This window comes from Pygocentrus nattereri, chromosome 3 (assembly GCF_015220715.1).
Source record: "Pygocentrus nattereri isolate fPygNat1 chromosome 3, fPygNat1.pri, whole genome shotgun sequence".
NCBI lineage: Eukaryota > Metazoa > Chordata > Actinopteri > Characiformes > Serrasalmidae > Pygocentrus > Pygocentrus nattereri.
The window spans coordinates 22,240,069-22,259,711 of NC_051213.1; the positions used below are offsets into that span (position 1 = coordinate 22,240,069).

The 19,643-nt window shown below is 41.7% G+C and overlaps 1 protein-coding gene across 1 annotated transcript in view; it reads right to left on the minus strand.

Moving 5' to 3' along the window:
- foxo6a (forkhead box O6 a) overlaps positions 1-19,116 on the minus strand; it is a 31,722-nt gene extending 12,606 nt beyond the window's left edge. The window contains exon 1 of the mRNA XM_037537247.1: positions 17,863-19,116. Within this exon, the coding sequence (XP_037393144.1) occupies positions 17,863-18,264 (402 nt within the window). The 5' untranslated portion in view covers positions 18,265-19,116. The remainder of the gene's footprint in view (positions 1-17,862) is intronic.
- Between the last annotated feature and the right edge of the window lie 527 nt (positions 19,117-19,643).

Sequence of the window (19,643 nt, forward strand, 5' to 3'; positions counted from 1 at the left end):
CACTCTCTTAAAATGATTCAAGGTCATTCATGGCTTGGATAAACTGCTCTAGGTAACAAGCTTTAATCAGTACAGAAACTTTACATTACACGAGGGGTCTTTAAATTTGAAAAAAGTTTCTTTACACATCTCACTTACAAAAATGTTTAGAAAACCATTCTCTGTTTTTCCTTCTTTCTCAAAATGTTCTTTAAGGAACCAAAAGTAATTATTCCACAGGGTGGCTCCTACTAACCTTTTTTGGCATTTTAAAAGTAGTATTCATGTTAGTCACATGGCCAAAATTTTTCTAATTAAACCAAAAATTAGGAAAACCAATGATAAAATAGTAAGGAAAAAAACAATCATTTCATTTCATTATTCAATCATTCATTGCCTAATTGATTGATTAATTGATTCAATCCACTGCCATTTACATGATATGAACATTACATAAAGAATAGACTCCAAATGTACTAGTAATAAAATATTTTTACATTAAGGTACATTCAAATTAAGATTTTTTTTGTTTCTCTTATAAGGCTTACATTTGGAGGGTTCAAGTTTGTATACTGCATATGATTTTTGGTATGTGACGTTCACTGTAGCATGTGTGATACAGTATGGCAGATGGCACTGTACAGAAAGCCTAAAAGAAACTCAATCAGGAATAACACCCTCCCTATTTCCCAGAAGGTAACTGAGCCATGCATATAGGAGGCCTCAGACCCATATGGTCCTGAACTGTGCCGATGAGGGCAGCAGTAGAGCTCGGCCATGTGTTGAGGATGGATGGCTCTGGATTAATGACAGAAGCATGGGAATGTGGGTTATTCCATCTTTCCAACGTCTCTCCATTAGCATACAGGCCGAGGCAGGATTAGGAGAGAGTGGCGTACGGACGCAGGGCCCACTGCGTCATCAACACACACACACACACACACACACACACACACACACACACAATCACCCTTTCTCTGGAGGAGTGGACTGCCATGACCTAAATCCTAACCTTCTGCTCACCTCCTCAACTGAGGATTAGTGCAAGGAAGGCAGTTCAGCAGAGCAACAGAGAGGGAACAGGTGGGGGCCATGATCTTTAGCACTCTTTGGATAAAAACGCAACATGCATTAATAAACATGACAGCTGATTATCAATACTACTGGGCATCAGTGAACAGAGAGAGACACAAAATATTTGCACACAATTCAGGTATCCAGGAGTCCAGGTATATGTACAGTTAAAAGTAGGAATGTTTTTAGAATTGTGGGCTCCTGCCAATTTACAATTTTCATGTAGATATCTGCAAATACTGATGCCATGTAAACAAACATTTATGAAATGTGGAACAATTATAAAGCACTTATAACATATTTATAAGATGATATATGGGACTAAATCTAGGTGTATTACATTTAATGTAGTTATAAAGTGACAAATTTGTGAGAACGGCCATGCCTGAAGCCCCACCTCCTTTCTTTATAATCAATAAATTTCACAACTCTACCTTCTGATTCCTGTGAAAAAGTCCTGTGACAAATTCTTGGCTTTGGGGGTTCAACCTCTTAGTTCAAAGCAGAACAGAGAAAGACAGGGATAACTTGCAATGGTTGCATGTTTCATTGTTTAAAACTTAAAGGGGAAAACAATTTTTTTGGTTATTGAGATCAAGGTTATGTTTTGGCTTAGACATAGAAAATTCTTATTACATATAAGTAGTAATATATTGTGTCTTTCAGAGCAAAATGTATATCTCCAATTTTGTAACTGGTTATTTTTCTGACATATCTTGAACATTTCTTGATGAACAGACCAATTGAAATGGTCCAAAATCATTTGGAATAAAATCTTGCTACAATAATTTAAAATAAAAATGAAGAATGTTTTTCTTTCTTCTATAAAGTTAGATTTTTTGAGGTTTTTTTTCTGACTGATATAAATATATACACACACACACATTATTTTTGGGTGATGCCATTCAAACATTATAAAAAACAAACCTGTGTGTGCGTGTGTGTATGTGTGACGTCTCCTGGGCGGGGGCTGCAATGTTTCTGCCTGAGTGGTACTGTCAGTGGGCATCACTCAGCCTGGCCGTGTGGCAGGGCGTGAGGATCATTAGTGCAGAGAGAGAGGGAGAGGGAGAGGGAGAGAGAGAGAGAGAGGGAGAGAGGGAGAGAGAGGGAGAGAGGGAGAGAGGGAGAGAGAGAGAGAGAGAGAGAGAGAGAGAGAGAGAGAGAGAGGAGCAAGCTTGGAGAGGAGGCCAGCTCTTCTTAATATCCGTCTTGAGAGCATTACACACACAGCAGTGCACTTTCCTCTCAGTCACGCAATCATCGCTCTCTCCTCCTCCCATTTTTTCTTCCGATTCCACCACCTCTCTCTCTTCATCCCTTTATCCTTCATATATTGTCATCTCCAGCCTGCACCAAATCACAGCTTCTTGCAAGTCTTTTCCTTCTTGTCTTTATCTCTCTTATGTTTCCCTTTTTTCCCCTCTTCCTTTCTCTACACATGCTCTGTTCTTCTCGCAGACATGTGGTGCTGTGAAGATATACATACAACTGAGCAACCTTTCTCACCCTCACCTCTTCATCATTTCTAAACCAACATCTCTGATCCGTTTCCTCTTCCACATGCTGGCCATGCTGCATGAGTCTATGCTAAATACCAAAATCAACATATCTGACATTTACAAACATAATGGTAACATTGCCTTACATCAGCAATCTGGAAAGTGAATATAGAACGGCCTAAACTGACCATTACACAGTGGTCAAATTCAATCAAACCAGTCTGGGGGACAGAGCACAGTCATTAACCAAACAAGGTATTTACCAATCTCATTCAAAGAAAATAACTCTGTATGCTGAGGTTACAAGGTAAGTCCCTTATGTTCTAGGCGTTACAGTTTCTGGGTCAACTTACTCTTCATTGTGACATTATTAACAAAGCAGAATTGTCCTTTTGCAAATATATTACCGCATTCTCATTGCTTTTAATCATTTTCACACACTTTTACAGGACAATGAACACAGATACCATGCAAAAAATAAAAGTTTCTGCTAACTCAGAAATCAGTTATCATCAGTCGCTGATGTAATCATCGATAAAAGAGTTTAGACAAGTGTATATCAAATGAGATAGAGGTAGGACTGTCATTACATAAAACTGATTTACACAATGATAGACATACCAACTGAGATGAAACATCCAGACAATGGATTCTACCAGACAGAATTTAAACTGTACCATACTATATAAGGATGTATAATAGATTAGGCTACTGTTGCACTTACTTATTGAGGTTTGTAAAGACTTACTACAGTGTGTTGACAGAACGTGGAAGAAAGGTCCAACCTATCATAGACAGGATCATGACTGATGATCTGGTTTATAATTTGTTTGTCTGACTTTCACCAAACATTTCTGTATGTAAGGCTTTCTTTGTGCCCCTTTGATACAGTCTAACCCTTGACTGATGTATACTCAGGCATAGGGTTTGTTGCCCTCCACCAAATGATATTTTCATTTCTGAATATTCAGATAAAATCTTTTTTCTAAATGTAACTGAAGTACAGTATTAACAGATAGTAAAGCCTTGACATATAGCACTAATTAAGGCTTAAACCTGTGAGACTGAAACCTGTTTTTTGTGAGGGGTTTGGTCAGTGTATTTTGAGTGATTGAAGGAATTTCTGCTTTTAATTTGTGTTTAGTGTTCTACGGAAGTTTGACTTTTCTGAAAAAAAAAATGTTACTTTGGTCAGCAAGTCTCTGTTTAGCATTGTGTGTTAACCGTTTTGAAAATATGACTTCTGAATAGCACACAGTGTATATGACTAAGACCCCCTCTACTTACTTTCCTCTTTAAGCATTACAGCAAAAATATATTGCAAGTATCTGTTTAACAGCTAGAACCTGTTCGGTATTTCAGTGTAGTTTATTTTAACTGATTACTGACTACTTACTATTATTTTACACAAAATAATTATACAGTACTTTGTAGTTTGTATCACACACTTGGTCAGTTAATATCTGATAAGCAATTTAATTTAATTAAACTGTCTTGGAACCTTACCATTATGTTACCCAAAATAATTACCTAGTACTGTGTAGTTTTTATCTCACAATTCCCCAGTAATACAACTTGGGAGACAGCATTGTTTAAGCAGTGTAAGAAAATAGTGTTTAAAAACAGATTTGAGGGCTCAGATGATCAGAGATCAAAAAAAAAAAGAAGAAAGAAAATAAAATAACTAGCCAGATTCATTTTCACAGCACCATGGGACCTAACAGGTGCAACAGCAACACAAGAGCAATGATGGGCATTGCTTCATTGTCTCATCTGCCTGTTTCCTGGCAAATCCACACACATGAAGAGTTAATTCAAGGCCCTACTGACCTCTCAGCCTATAACTGTCCAAACATGCACCAGATCCCACCCACATAACACCAGCCCTGACCCACTTCCTGCCCCCATGCCCCCCCCATGCCATACGCCATTACAACTGCCTCCCTCTCACACACACATGCACACATCACACACACACACTCACACACACGGGCACATACACATAATCAATCAAAGCATGCCATTAGATAAACAAGTTCACCATTTCAAGCCCATTCCAAATGTACTCCCTCCTAATTCCTCTTTTCTGAAGTTTTTTTTGTTTTATTTTCTTTTACTCCCCTCCCACCTCCACTTGGCCTTTCTCTCTAAATCAGTTGCAAGCCTTGGAGAATGACTTCACTAAGCTGATTGCTGAGGGGAGGGAAACAAATTAACATTGGGCAACTGCATGCTGCCCTTTTTGGGTCGCGGTCTTCCTTGCGTAATGGAGAGCGTTCATTCCCAAAATACCTTCGCTTCCCCCTAGACCCAACCACTTCACCCCAGTCACCCATTTTGCGCTTAATCGAGAAGGCCTTTTTTCAGAAGCTGCTACTGCATTCATCTAATTATTTATTTAGTCCGGAGCTGAACAATGTGGCCAAGCATGTATCAGTCAAAGGGCGAGGGGGGGGGTGTATTGCATGTGAGCAACTCTACAGATGTGAGAGTGTGTGCGTAGAGTGGGAGTGCACTAATGGACACACACTTGATGTGAAGTGTAGAGAGTAGCTGAGGAGTCTTCAGTCCTCCTTCTCCATATTCCTCCCTGCCTCTTTTTCTACCTTTTTCATATATTTTGAGCCCAACAGTTGGTGGATACCTGCTCATCCAATGTTTTTTGTTTGTTGAATGAATAAGGCGTTTATCCCTGCCTCTACACTTCAGGGAAGGTTTTAAAGTAGATGTTGGAGCATTGCTGTAATGACTTGATTGCACTGAGCCACAAGAGCTCCAAAGATGTTGTTGGTAGCATGATGTGATGGGGTGGAAACCTAGCTAATGGTCTAATGCAAAAAAGACTTTCACAGCTCTATTGTCCAATGTTGTGGAGTTTTACACCTCTTTCTGATGTTTGGCTTGGCAAATGGTGACCATAGGCTCGCGTGCAGGTGCTCCAGAGCATCCAAAGAATGGGTGCACATTAAGCTAGATTGACTAATTAGAAAGGGCATTTGGACATTTTTAGACTCTCCTTCTTTTTCTCCACAATTCTCCTCTCTCACAACAACAACTAAAAATTTGGTGGGATCAGTCAGCCGCCCAAGCCAGTACCCTGCTCTGATACCATAGTCCCCTCTAGGCAGAGTGGAGATGGAGGCCAAGCAGCAGAGATGGCCACCAGCTCTGACCTTTTGTCAAGCTCAGAGAGCCACAGGACAGCAGCAGAGATCAGCCAACTTCCCTCAGCCTGCAGCATACACTGCTGCTCACTGTCACACACTGCTCTGCCCGTGCCACCAACACCCCAGATCAAGACATCAACTAGAGCAAGTCTCTGGGGTACAGAAAGAAAGAGAGAGAGAGAGACAGACAGACAGAGAGGAAGAGAGTGGAAGACTCCACACTCCTTGTCAGGAGCCATAAACACGCCAAACTGAGTGTTGCTGTCCGTAAACGTCACTCATGAAGAGAGGTGTTAGCACAGTGAGACAGTAGCAGCACTACAAGGTGCAGGGGTTGAGAGAGCTAGTGCACCAAGCAGCACGCAATGATGGAGAGAACGCGAGACAGAGAAAGAGAGCAAGCGAGAAAGAGAGAGAGAAAGATGGATGAGTCAGGGATTTATAGATTCTCCAAGTGTGCAGACATAGCAAGGTGAATGCTGAACAAGAGAGGGTGAGGGAGTGAAAGAGAGAGAGGCATATTTGGAGCCTGAAAAGAAGTGTGAGGGGGGAGAAAAAGCACAAGAGAATTGCAAGCAGGAGAAAGAGAGGGAGAAGAGGGAGCAGGGAGATGAATAGAGGTAGAGACAGACAGGCTAGGTTTATGTGGGGCTATCTGCCGGCGCGGAGTTCAGCGTTCGCATGGGTAGAATACTAAACACACGGGCTCTAGTCCTGACCTACTTTAATCAAGTTGACACACAAATCCACTTAGGATTGCCACATCTCACCCATCCGAGTCACCGCCATCTCCCCCAGCACCTCTGCCGTCACCCTGGTCCAGACTGATCTACTGTCTGAGCAACATGCTCCTGCAACATAGTGACCCCATTAAAGCCTTAATGTGCCAAACCCTGCAAAATACTGAAATCCAGGTAATTCCATTGTATTACACCTCCTCTGCCAAAAGTTGCCTCATTCCCACATTGACTCCTATCATATTCATTCAAAGCCCTTACTAAATACTGACCACATGCCACATCCTCAAACCACAGTCTAGCTAAATATTGCTCCTCAAGCACATCTGCGCAACAAAGTAACCCACAAAATACTGATAATAACTAGCTTAGGAAATAAGATTTGGAACTCATTTAAGGACAAGGACATTTTAGGGAATGCTAGTCATCAAAATAGCACATCTTAGTATAGATGTTTTTGGATTTTTTTTTTATATTCAGCATTTGGACACATTTTTTACTGCCTACTATGATGAGCAACCATGATAGAAATCTGAATGTTCAGTCAATGCTTGGCTCAGCCAGAAGAGAGAACAGGTTGTGAAAAAGACAATTCAGCACCAGAATCTAGTTTTGGGTTTTCATCCAATTATTAGTGTCATAGCATAACCTTTAACCTCACCTCTCAGACCTTTGTAAGATGAAGAACATCCATCCATCCATCCATTTTCTAAGCCGCCTCTCCGTCAGGGCCGCGGCGAGATGAAGAACAAATGTTCTTAAATTTAATGTACTTTCATGTAATGGCATGCTTTCCATGTACATTTCAACCAATTGTATTGTTCAAAGACATGAAGGGCAGTTAGCATTTTCCTAAGATGTAAGGTCTTTGTATCTATACACCATGAGAGAAAGCACATATATTAGTTTTTGTTAAGGACAGGAGTAGGGCTTGGTGTTAAAATTAAATATTTTTATAGAACCCATCTAATGACATTAATACTACTAATGTCATTCACGACATTCAATACCAAATTTCAACATCTAAGTGGTCAGTAGAAAAAAAAAAAAAAAATCAGGCATGCTCCAAAATCTAAACTGATGGACTTCAGATTTGCTGTCTAAATCATATTCTGTGCATGTGTTACTACTGTTCCATTGTGGTCAATAAAACTTTCAGTTTGGAATTTAAAAGAAGATATTGGCAAAAAAAAAAGTATTGTTCAGTAATCAGTATTGAAGTCAAGCTATCTCAATTAATAAGTGCATCAAATTTTATAAAAGACAGAAGTATCTGAGCCATAACAGTCTAGGATCAGCCAGGAATTCTCCTATACCTTTATTTCTATTTGTCCTCCAAAATACTAAATTCATATCTCCCACTCAAGAATGAGATGAAGATATAGTAAGGTACAGTATAGTATGAGTTGAAGCAGTTCTAATAAGAACCCTAGCCAAAATGTCCTCCCTTGGCCTCTTCTCTACTCTAGAGCCTGACATTGAGATGTCACACTTCATATTCCTCTCCCACTCCTGCACCTGCAGCCCAGGGTCTCAGCACAAGCACTGCTTCTGGGTCAGTTAGGCTGTTAGAGCATATGATGACTGAAGCCAGCAGAAGCACAGTTAAAACTGACCCTGGATAGGCACTTGTGCTCTGGGATTTCTGTATGAATACAGGCCCAGAGCTGCACCTCACATAACCCTAGAGTCTGCATAGCCCTCCCAAGCCTGTCAGTGTGTGTCAGCTGGCACGAGAGAATGGAGAGCAGCATGAGATACAGCACTCTCCGAGGCATACATCACCTCAGGCCCCTCACAAGACACATTACCAGCCATCAATCAGCACTCACCAGCAGCCTACGAGCGAAAGCTGTGTTTCTGCATCTGAATCAATCCACACATATCTCAGCACGCTCCTGAAAGCGTGCTGTTGAGCTGCTACGATCTGCTCCCCAATTCTTGGATTTCCACATTCTTTCACTGACATACTAGAGTTCATGCAAGCATTATCATGGTGATAATTAGCCAGAACCTAATTGGTGACGCACAGAGGGAAGCACAATCATTTTCTGCTGTGTGGAATCTGACTTATGGTACAATCCCAACCATTATGATTAAACTTGGAATGCCCTTGGGTTTAGCGGTGGCATTTAGTGGCAGTTGCACAATGTCTGAGGCAGAAGAATGCAGTGGAGGAAAAAAGATTATGGATTTTCATGGCATGTAATTGCACAAGCTCACGTGAGTTGTTGGACTGATTAGCATCTTGTGGGAGCTTGGGAAAAGAAGAATGGAGTCATTTCATCATTTCATCTCTGCAGGGAGACAAGTCCAGAAACAAGCTGTGATTACTTCAAATACTCAAATTGAAACACAAACTTATGACAGATATTCAGAAATATACTGCATGTTACATGTGCAGGCCTGAGCTGTGAGACAGGGAGCGCCATGCTGGAGGGAGCATTCTCCATGGTGCAAAGGCAGTTTTCTATGGTTTCCACGTGAACTATATTGTGACATATGCATGAGAACATGCCAGGGATTAACATACAATGCTGTAAGTAATTAGATATGAACACAGTTGCTGTCTCGGTTCTCTAACTCATTCTAACAACACATTATAAAATAAAGCACAGAATGTTAATGATATGTATATCAAGACTGAGTGAACCACATAGGAATCACATTTACATAAACCCCATTTCAGGGACGATAAGTAATTGGACAGTCACTGTGAGTCTAAAAAAAATCCCAAACACTAGTTCAATATCAGCAGTTTGGAACACTGTTAAGAACAAGAATGCATCAGTGAGATCAGCCATGCCAAAAAGTCTGGTAAACTAAAGAACAGAAAAATTGAGGATGATGGAAGAATACTTTCAAACATGAAGAAAAAAAATACTCCACAGATCAAGAAATCACTCTCTAGCATGTACACAAGGATGTGTAAAGGTCTTTCTACAAGAAACAAATCTCTGGGACGTACCAAGAACAGAAAGTCCACAGTGTTATAGTTAGCTAAAAGGTATTTGAAATGCCCATATAGTTCTGGAGCAAAGTGTTATGGACAGATAAGATGTGAAGAGGGTGTGAAGATTAGTAAAATGCACATGCAGAACTGTCAATAAAACTATTTGGCTTACTTGCCTTTATTAATAATGTGATGTAAGCATTACAGTAAATTCTGAGTTGTACAGGAGCATCAAAACAGCTTAGATATAACCAAATTTCTCAAAACTCACCGGGTACCAAGACAAGGACACACACTACTAAATCAATGTTTTTCAGGGCTTACTGAGGACAAGACTGGAGGAAAAATAACCAACAAAAAGACTTTATTATAGACAGTGACAGGGAAGACACCTGGCATCTTGTGATTTCAAAAACAGGTTGTAAATATAGGAAGTATGTCATTGTCCCATTACTCATGGTCTCCTGAAATCAGGGTCCATGCATAAAATGATTTTATTTGGTTCACCCAATGTACATGTAAATACCTTGCACTTTACCCTCAAAGTCATTATATGTTTCAGTGCATTGTGCTCGAGTTCAGGCCAAAGCCACAAAGACTGTCAAGCTGTCCAATTACTTATGGATTGAACTGCATATGTGTATATAAATAGGAGAGAGAGATATAGAGAGAGAAAAAGTGGGAGAGAGAGATAGACAGAGAGAGAAAAAGTGGGAGGGGGGGGGGGGGGGAGAGGGAGCACAGCGTGACTACAGACTGCCTGAGTGGAGCAGGCTGCCTGCAATTAAGGTGAAATCAGGGAGAAATCTGCACTGCCTTGATAATGAGCCTCGTCTGAATTATTAACGAGAGTTATTCCCCCAGGACCCAGTCTCCCACTGAGCCCATCAACACACACACACACACACACACACACACACCGTGCCTCTGTCTCACAAACACATAGGCATGCGCATTAGCACAACCAATGGACTCACAAACACACACACACACACACACATACACACACACACACACACAAAACACAAAACCCTCAAGATCTGCAGAATACAAGTGCACAAGCATGTACATAAGCACACAAAAAGAAACCTTCAGGACCCACTGAATAGAAGGGCATAAACAAATCAGAGACCATTTTTGGCCAATGTTGAAGACAAAAGCATGTGCCAACAATGAAAGAGCTAAGAATGAGCAACAACCAAACTCATGTCAGTGATCCACAGAGACTCTTACAAACAACTGTCAACTCCACATACAATCAGAATGAAATACATGCAGTGTGACCTTGTGTTTAAAAAATTATACACTACAATGGAAAGACAAACCCAGTACCACACATCCTTCATGTAGGCTGCTGCCTTTATAGCCCTCTTATTTGTCTTTCACGTGCAATTTTTCATGGCTCCTTAGAAAAAGCACTCGCTCCATTTTGTGTAGATTCATGTACACAAATTTCACAAAAATGCGGTGATTCACAAAATTTAAAAGTAGCACCCAGCAGTCTGAAAATATTCTGAGGAGTATATAAAGCCTTTATTGAGTGGAGCATAATTTTCAAGACCTTCAGAGGCAGAACAGTCTGTCCTTGGTGATGGTCCAGTTGAATACATTTCCTGAGCGCCTTTATGATGCCTGCCTGTAGAGACTTTTTAGAGGGCCCGGTTTACTGATGGTCAGAAGGTTAAGAAAGATCTATTTCAAGGACATGGCCACCTCTTATGAAATCAGGCTTATTCAAGCATTTTAAATCATGGTGCTCTGATTGATGGTCTGGATAACTTTGGGCCGATCTCTCCAAACCGCTCTGAACCGCCACGGAATTTCCTCCCTGTCCCTTCTGTGACTGCACATCCCGCTCGAGTGATCTGTATAAACAAAAGCCCGTCTGTGTGTGAGCAGAGGACACAGGCACAGCTTTGGAAAAATAGCGTTAAGCACTGAGAGGCAAGCTGCACCCAAGGCCTACACTTATGGGTCTGCGGGTCCTGCACACCTCAAGGGCCTGCTTACAACCATCTGGTTGGCTTGCTCCACCACATTCTTTTATTTGTTGGTCTCTTGGAATTTACACACAAAGGAGTAATTGAACTTCTCACACATTATAACACTTCATATGCTGCAAAGACAACAACACCTATTCCACCATCAGCACCCTCTCCCAACGCTGGTTTAGACTACTTTGTATTTCTGCTCCATCGCAGCTTCTCCCTCTTGCTGTTAGCATGGATGCTCTGTAGCCTTGGCATGGACATCTACTACTCCTCCCACTATGCGCTCATAAACTCCTGGAACACCAAGTCCCATCAAAAGAGCCAGAAAAAGAGCACCAAAGCTAAGGACACACACCAAAACACCATGACACATGGTGGCTTTGAGCCAATGTGTGAGTCAAGCTTCAGAAAGTCAGAAGAAAAAAAAAAAAAAAACAGTCTGGTCTATGAGAAAACAAGAGCAAAAGATGACATAAATCTAGATCAGACTGTTCTATAGGGACATGATCAGTGGCAAAGACTGAGACTCCAGTGTAGGCATGTCTTTTTTGGGGGGGGAGGTGGTCACAGAATCAGAGAAGGAAAGATGTGCTATGGGATCTATGCAAGAATGAAGGAGGAAGCAGCAAAACATTCCACCTCTGCAACTGATTCATGTAGTGGCATGAGGCGCCAAGCTAGCAGCAGAAGACAAAAACTGGCCTCTCCTGCATTCTACAGGAATTTGTGCTTTGCAAATCATTTTTCTTCACAACTTTTGCAGAAAGATTTGTTCCCTCAAATTCTCACTCAGTCAATCTCCACCAGGTGGACAAGCATTTAAGAGTAAAAGTTATAATTGACACATCAAGACTTTGAAATCAACTTCAGACAGAGATAAACTCTTAGGTAAGCAAGAACAAACTCTGAGAACAGTCCTCAGTACCCTCCAGATGATGCACATTTTTGCTCCAACTTAACACAAAAGACATAAAAGATAAAACAAAGGGCAAAAATGTGAATGATAATGTCCTGATGAGGACAGACCTAGTCAAATCAGTCAGATCAATTATAAATGAGCAAGTCAAATATCAGGCAAATCTATCACCGTAAAGAACAAGGATTTCTGTCAGAATTTGATTTGAGCAGATTCCACCTCTGGCTGGAGCAGTGTTGCAATAATCATGGCTAAGCAACATCCTGTGTAATCTGTGGAGGAAGTGTGGCTTTAAAAGCAAGGGAGGAGGAAATGTGAAGCCATGTGGTGTGTGACCAGTGGCATGGACAGTCCAATGCTGTTACTCCTTGAGCAAGGTTCTTAACCTCCAGACCCCTTCCCAAAGCCCCAGCTGAGCTAGATTATACAGAAGATGTGAAATCTAAAGCAGTAAAGCTCACGCTGGATATATGGTCCAGTGAAAGGCACAAACAGTCCAGGCAAAAGGCATGAGGGAAGGAACTGGCGCAGAGTTGAGACCCAGTGGTGTCACAATGTATGTACTTACACTCAGCAGAAAAGGTATTTGTGTTTCTCACTGCGTTGCCTCACTTTCCAAGCTCACAAGCCCTCACTAGTAATGATAAAATATGAATCAGACAAGGCTTTGGGTGACTTCCTATCTCCTGTCCTTAAAAGAGCTCTTTCTAGTGCTCAGAGATTCACTCACACACACACACACGCACACAGACATGTAACCACTTCAGACTGCCAAATGAGCCCATTCACAAGGACTCTTATAAAGAGTTTTTAAAGTGCTACACCTTGAATCCAAGAACGTCAGGATGTGGCATACAGAAACAGTAAAAACATCTGCCTAAACAACAGTGGCATAGCTCTGTATGTCAAATTGTGAATATTTAGCATTTTTTAAACTGTGTTCCATAAGATTTAAGGCTTCCAGGACCACATTGTATTTGTCTCTCTTGTTCCATGCCTGTGTTCCCTTTCAGCTCTTCCCTCTCTTTGACTTTCTCTCTTTCCCTCTCTGTCTTTCTCACTCTCATTCCGGTGGCCTGTATGCAGTGGCAGGCGGCTGACCCTTTGCCCTGCTGGCCTGTGCTCTTACCTAAAGACACGTTATAAATAACGCTCTCGTCACTTCAGATTAGAGCGTCTGACTGACTGCCTGGCACCCGCTCTGACCTGCCTCGCAATCCCCTGGCATCAGAGCACCAGCGGTCACACACTCACGCACTCCATCTCTCACTCGCTCTCCCTCCCACACACACAAACACACCCACCCTTCACTCTTTAAGATCCACATAGAGCCACAATAGTATAGTCATAAGGAAACAATTTCAGATATGTGAAAAAGGAATGAGCATATTGCCCACTACAGCAAAGTCATCATCTGATTTGACTGCTCATCTTCCATCCTAAAATAAAATAAATAATTGTAATTTTAACAACCTAATATAGCACATATATTATGTACATCTACTGTAGCCTTTTAAAATTAACTGGAGTAAATGTGAAGAAAAAAGACCAGGACTTCATTTCCTGGTGCCAATAAAACAAAAGAAAAAAAAAAACAATATGAAAAGACCTCTCCATACTCTACACAGACATATACCATTTCATATTTACTACTGCAAAGCTGGAGAAGCTTAAAGAACTGTAAAAAAATGTGAGTACATACGAACAATACAGCCAGAAAATGCTGTTGGCATAATGTCTATATTATCTTGGTGTAAACTGTTAGCTAGCTAGCCATGTTAAAACAGCTGATTCCAATAAACTTCCATCAATTAGATGTAACCCTGATTGAATGACAAAAATACTGCAGCCAATCTGTTTTAACAGTGTGATCTTTCAAACACATACAAAATGAAATATGGTTCACCTAAATTTTTGCAAAAGCTTTTCCAAACTTGCAACCATGGCTTTGAAAGTACTTATTTGTGGGAAGAACATGGATAGGTCAATTTTTTGCAGGCCAATTCTGTTTTGCAGGCCGCCCACCAGGGGGCGGCCTGCAAAACAGTTATATATAAAAGATTAGCCTTTCCCAACTGCAGTCAAGTTGTTCACTCAGTGTACTGTTTTCTTGAGCTCGCACAACTAATTTAGATCAAAAAGGCTTCAGTGGCAGCCAATGACATGATGAGAAGTGCAGCGAGAGTACAATACAGTGCAGACGGGTTATAGGACTGAAGCAGGGGGAAAAAAAAAACAAAAATCTATCAGAAGCAGAGAAGAGAAAATGAAACAAAGAACAATTTAAGCTAAAAGATAAAGGTTGTAAGTGTAACAGTAAATAAAGAAATATTCATCTGGAAGTGTAAAAATTGTAGCTAGCTTAGACAATATGAATCTATAGAAACCATTTATATTATTCTATTATTACAGAACACATAGTTACTTAGGGCATTGTTTTCTTGACATTAGTTTGTAATACTACAGAAGGTTCCGATAGCTAGCTACTTTACGACTTTAAGAGGCAAAAACTCCTATTTCAGCTCCTTTTTTTGCTTCTGTAATGAAAAACCTAAATGTATTCAAAAGTTTGCTAATGTTACTGAATGTCCATAATGACAAGATGGTGTATTTTAGTAAACTAGCTCAAACTGAGAGACAACAGCATGAAAAGAACTAGCTATCCTAAACTTAGCATAGTGGGTTCATATGTGAGTATTACTATTACCGATGAAAGCATTTACTGCTAACGTAGTTACACTGAAACATTAAAACATATATGATGCAGAAGGACATATGTCCAAAGAAATCTCTTAAACCGGGTGTATTTCCCAAAATGTTATTAATTTCATATTTAATTTTGCTTTTTCCATATACTACACAGGAAGCTGCTATTACTTTTATATATAAATGTGTTTTATTTATTAACACTGTCCAATGCTCTGGGTTTTCACAGTTCTTAGAAACAAATAGGTATTAATAGCTACTTACTACTTACTGCCGCTGTCTAAGACTGCGGGAGCGCTCACTCCATCTAATAGAATAATCCAGAAGCTTAATAGACTATCTGCTCTCAGAAGAGATTACTGTGCTGCTATTTACAGGCTGCTTTTTTTTAGCATTCCTCTGTGAACTTATGACCCCCTCAAAACCAAACTGTACTTAATTTTGTTATTCAGTTGTTTCATTTATAATAATGTAAATAAACAATAAATCCTTGCTGCCTCTCACACAACCATCCCCAGTGCTAACCAAACCTGACTGGCAATAGAGGGAGTCCAAGGACTAATTTGCTAGTTATTAAGCAAGACAGATAACCACTGTTGAGTCACCAACAAGCTATTCATCCAGCAAGCCTTGCAGGGGGGGTAGGGGGGTGTCACTCAAGACCATTGACATGTCCTGAGACCTTACTCAACTGAAACCACACTAAAGTACAATATTCAAATGCCTAGAACCTCTTATAAATTATCTTCTTTAAGGACTATCGGTTTGAATGACTTCTGCTGTCTGCAGCCTATATGACTGTATGCATATGTTTTTGAGACGGCAGGGTTTTACATTGTGTTTATATTGTGTCTGTCGGAAATGGGGTCAGAGCTATAACCGAGCATGAGCGTGCTTTTAAAAGCATGCCTAATCACCTTCATTACCTGGGTTAAGGCTGTGTCTGGACAGGCTCTGAAAATAGCTGCTGCACTACTAGACTAGAAGTGCTCGTGTCAAACCCCTTAATTTGCCCTTACGTAAGCCTGAACTGGGACACTTGCGCTAAAGATATGGGAGCCATCCTGTGGTTGAGCAGCACAGTATCTTGTCACAGTGAAGGGATAATGGAGCTCAGACACCTGTAGACACACCTCAGCAGTGCTTGCTTAAATGAGGCGGCCTTACGTCAGGTCCAAGTGACTAGGCCTGGGGAAACTGAGGCTCTATTGAGCACTTATGGGCTTGTTTTTATGCTCTGCCCTTCTTTACACAGCCCACAAAGTGGTGAGCCGCAGTGCTGTGGTCATGGTGGGGTCTTCAATGTGCATTTGTCTCCCATCAGTGGACATTTTCAGAATAGTCTAACAAACAATACTGACATTGAGTAAAAAGAGACAGTGTGTAAGTCTGGCCTCGTATCACCGTCTCTTACTCAGTAACGGAACAGCTAAATATGTCTACACATAACAACCCAAAACAGTGCCCTGACAGCAGAACTCTTCAAGCTTTCCACCAAACATTCATTTTCAGAAATCCTAAAGGCTGAACAGCTGCAAGACAGAGCAAGTCCATATGTGTGTGATCCTGGCCCACCCTAGGGATAAAGCACAAGAGTGTGGGCCAGACATGTGGAGTATTCAGGAGATCTAGTGAGTCAGTTCTTAATGTAAAGATGAGATCAGGAACAGTTTATGTGATAATTCGTAATAAATAAAAGAGACCCTGCAATATCGTATCAAGTACAATTTTGTAAAAAGCAACCAAGAACAGGCAAAACACTTATAAAAACCCTAAGGAAGTGGACTATAGGGATAATCCAGATGGCAGTGTGATGTGCTTCAACAGGTGTGAAAGGAGAAATGAAAATTTAAAACTGTGCCATTTTTTATGTTTTATTGTGTATAATACCACAAAGCACACACACACACACACACATATATATATATATATATATATATATATATATATATATATATATATATATATATATATATATAGAGAGAGAGAGAGAGAGAGAGAGAGAAAGAGAGAGAGAGAGAGAGAGTTATGTGTTAATGTTGTACACAATAACATTAAAGGAGGCATAGGCTTAATTTCACTACTCATTTGGGGATACAGGAAACAAAAGAGAAACATCATGGACTGGAACTTAATTCTGATTTTTTCATATAATTCATTGGGCATAATAATAATTATTAAATACTATTATTATTTGATAGATTGAAGGCCCTTTAGGACCTCTGAAACAAGTGAACCACACAATGTGCTGTAGAGAACATGTGATTTACAATTAACAAATGAGCAGTAGTCTATAGTGATGTCTGCAAATGGGATGGGGGGTGATCTATAAAAGATTTGAACAATGTCAGCTGAGTTGTAGTTGTGGAATTAGATCTGTAGAAAAGACTGGTCCACTGTAGCCCCTCTAAACAGTCAGAAAACTCATTCATCCTTAGTTTAAGCTTACTCTAGCCAGTCTCAAACACACTGACAAACTACTGTTTTAAGCTCTCCCTGAATCATTCTTGTTCACTGTATTACAAAAATAAATTCACTTCTTTAATTTTGGCCAATAATGTGGACACATCCCATTTCTAAACTTCCCTCGACATATTATCATGCCTGAGGTGTCAATAAAAGATATTATCCTGTCAGTGGACTAATGGGCTGCAATGATGGCTATCGAATGCAGCACCATATATAATGCCCGTGCAGGACAAATCCAAACCCAAGCCTTCAAATACCGCAAAAGGAGTATAAGAATAGATGCGGATTGCATTGTAAAACCAATTCATGCGCTTATAAGCCAAGTCGCTCAAAGATTAAAGTGAAGCATGTGTGCACGTGCGCACTACCTTCCAGCCGGCCGAGCTGTTGCTGTCTCCTTTATCCTTGAAATAAGGGACGTAGCGAACCATCCAGTCGTAGATCTGAGACAGGGTGAGTCTTTTTTCAGGCGTGCTCTCGATGGCACGTGTGATCAGGTCCGCGTAGGACAGGTTGCCCCACGCGTTACGCCGGGACGACTTGGCTTTGCGCAGCTGTCCGGCCACGTCCAGGCCGGGCGCACAGGGCAGCGCTTCGCGGCAAGAAGACGCGCTGTCCGGTTCCGCCTTGACCAGCAGCTCCGCTCCTTCGGGGAAGGCGTCTGGACGGGGCAGCGGCCATGTGCAGGAGCGAGGCCGGCTCTGGGGCTCCAGGTCCGTGTCAGCGTCAACCTGATGCGCCTCCAGCTCGTCGTCCTCCATCATCATCATCTGCGCTTCGATAAGAAAGGGGCGTGCTGGGCGAGAAGTCGGCGTGATTCCGGGAGGTGATGGTGGAGGTGCTCTCAGAAGAAAAAAAAGCCTTACCTGACCGAGCTCTGTGTGCTTTTAGGCAGGAGGAGTGCAGCAGATCATGCTGAACACGCACAGCTGACGGTCTTCACCATCCAACGTGGAAAAACGATCGCTGCCTCCAATGACACAATGTTGGACAATCCATCTCTGCTCAGATTAAACGCGCTTTTGGAAACGTTAAAGACATCCCCCAAACATGCTGGGTCCAAATGAAGCGGGCTTTTGACTGATCGCGCTTTTGATTAAGCCGGCTGCAGCAACAGATGATATCTCAACAACCCAGCATGCCGTGCACTGCCTGCGCTCGGAAAACTCCCATCGTCGCAATGGAAAACGGCAAAAGTGGTGAAAAAACTCCTCACTGAAGCGTGTTATACGTCCATGAAAACGGCGCGAAATCCCTCTTTAGAAGAAAAAGAAGCTTGAAGTCTGGAGAGCAGAGCACACAGTCACTCGGTCATTGCCAGCCTGCTGATGTATGGTGACCGCTTCAGCAGCTGGAGTCAAGAGAAATCCGCCCCTATCGCGTCCTTCACACCTTTCTCACGGAGTATAGTGTATTTGATCCATCTCCACCTGCAGCATGCCCGGCTCCTCTCTCTCTCTCGCTGAGCTCCTTTTTCATGCTCCGCTACGCTCGGCCCTCTCGCCGGTTGTAACGTGATGACGCGGGCTAGAGAAACGCAGCTCGCACGTGATTGGTCCGAGACGAGAAAGGGATTCACTTCAGCTCGTGCTCAATGAGGACATGCTGTGGCTCTGCTGCGATGGAGAACGTCTACCCAGCCGCTTTCGCTCTCAACAACAGAGATCTTTCCACCGGTGCTGCTCGCCTGCGTGTGGGAAATGAGCACTGGACAGAAACCAGGCGTTTAACAGTGATTTCGGTCATGATCCTCATGACTGTATACCAGAACACTTGTGTCTCCTGTGCGAAGACTTCAGAGTAAGCTACTCCAGTCTCGAGACTGAGCGAAGTGCCCAAAGCTTTGAACCATCAAGTTCTGGGAAACACTACCTTTCTGATGCCCTAGAATATTCTCCAAAGATTTCCAGACACCCCTTTCAATTAGTCAATTCAGCTACTTAAATGTGCACCAAATACACTTGCGCACAGCCATAGAAAAGCCTTTGAAAAGCATAGAAAAGCATTGCCAAAAGAAGAGGATGCTCTGGAGCAGCTGCACATGAGCAACACATCATGCCCAGTACCTAAAGGGCTATAAAGCCACCAGCACCGAGTTATGAAGCAGTGAAGCTGCGTCTTCTGGAGTGATGGAGTTCCACACAATACT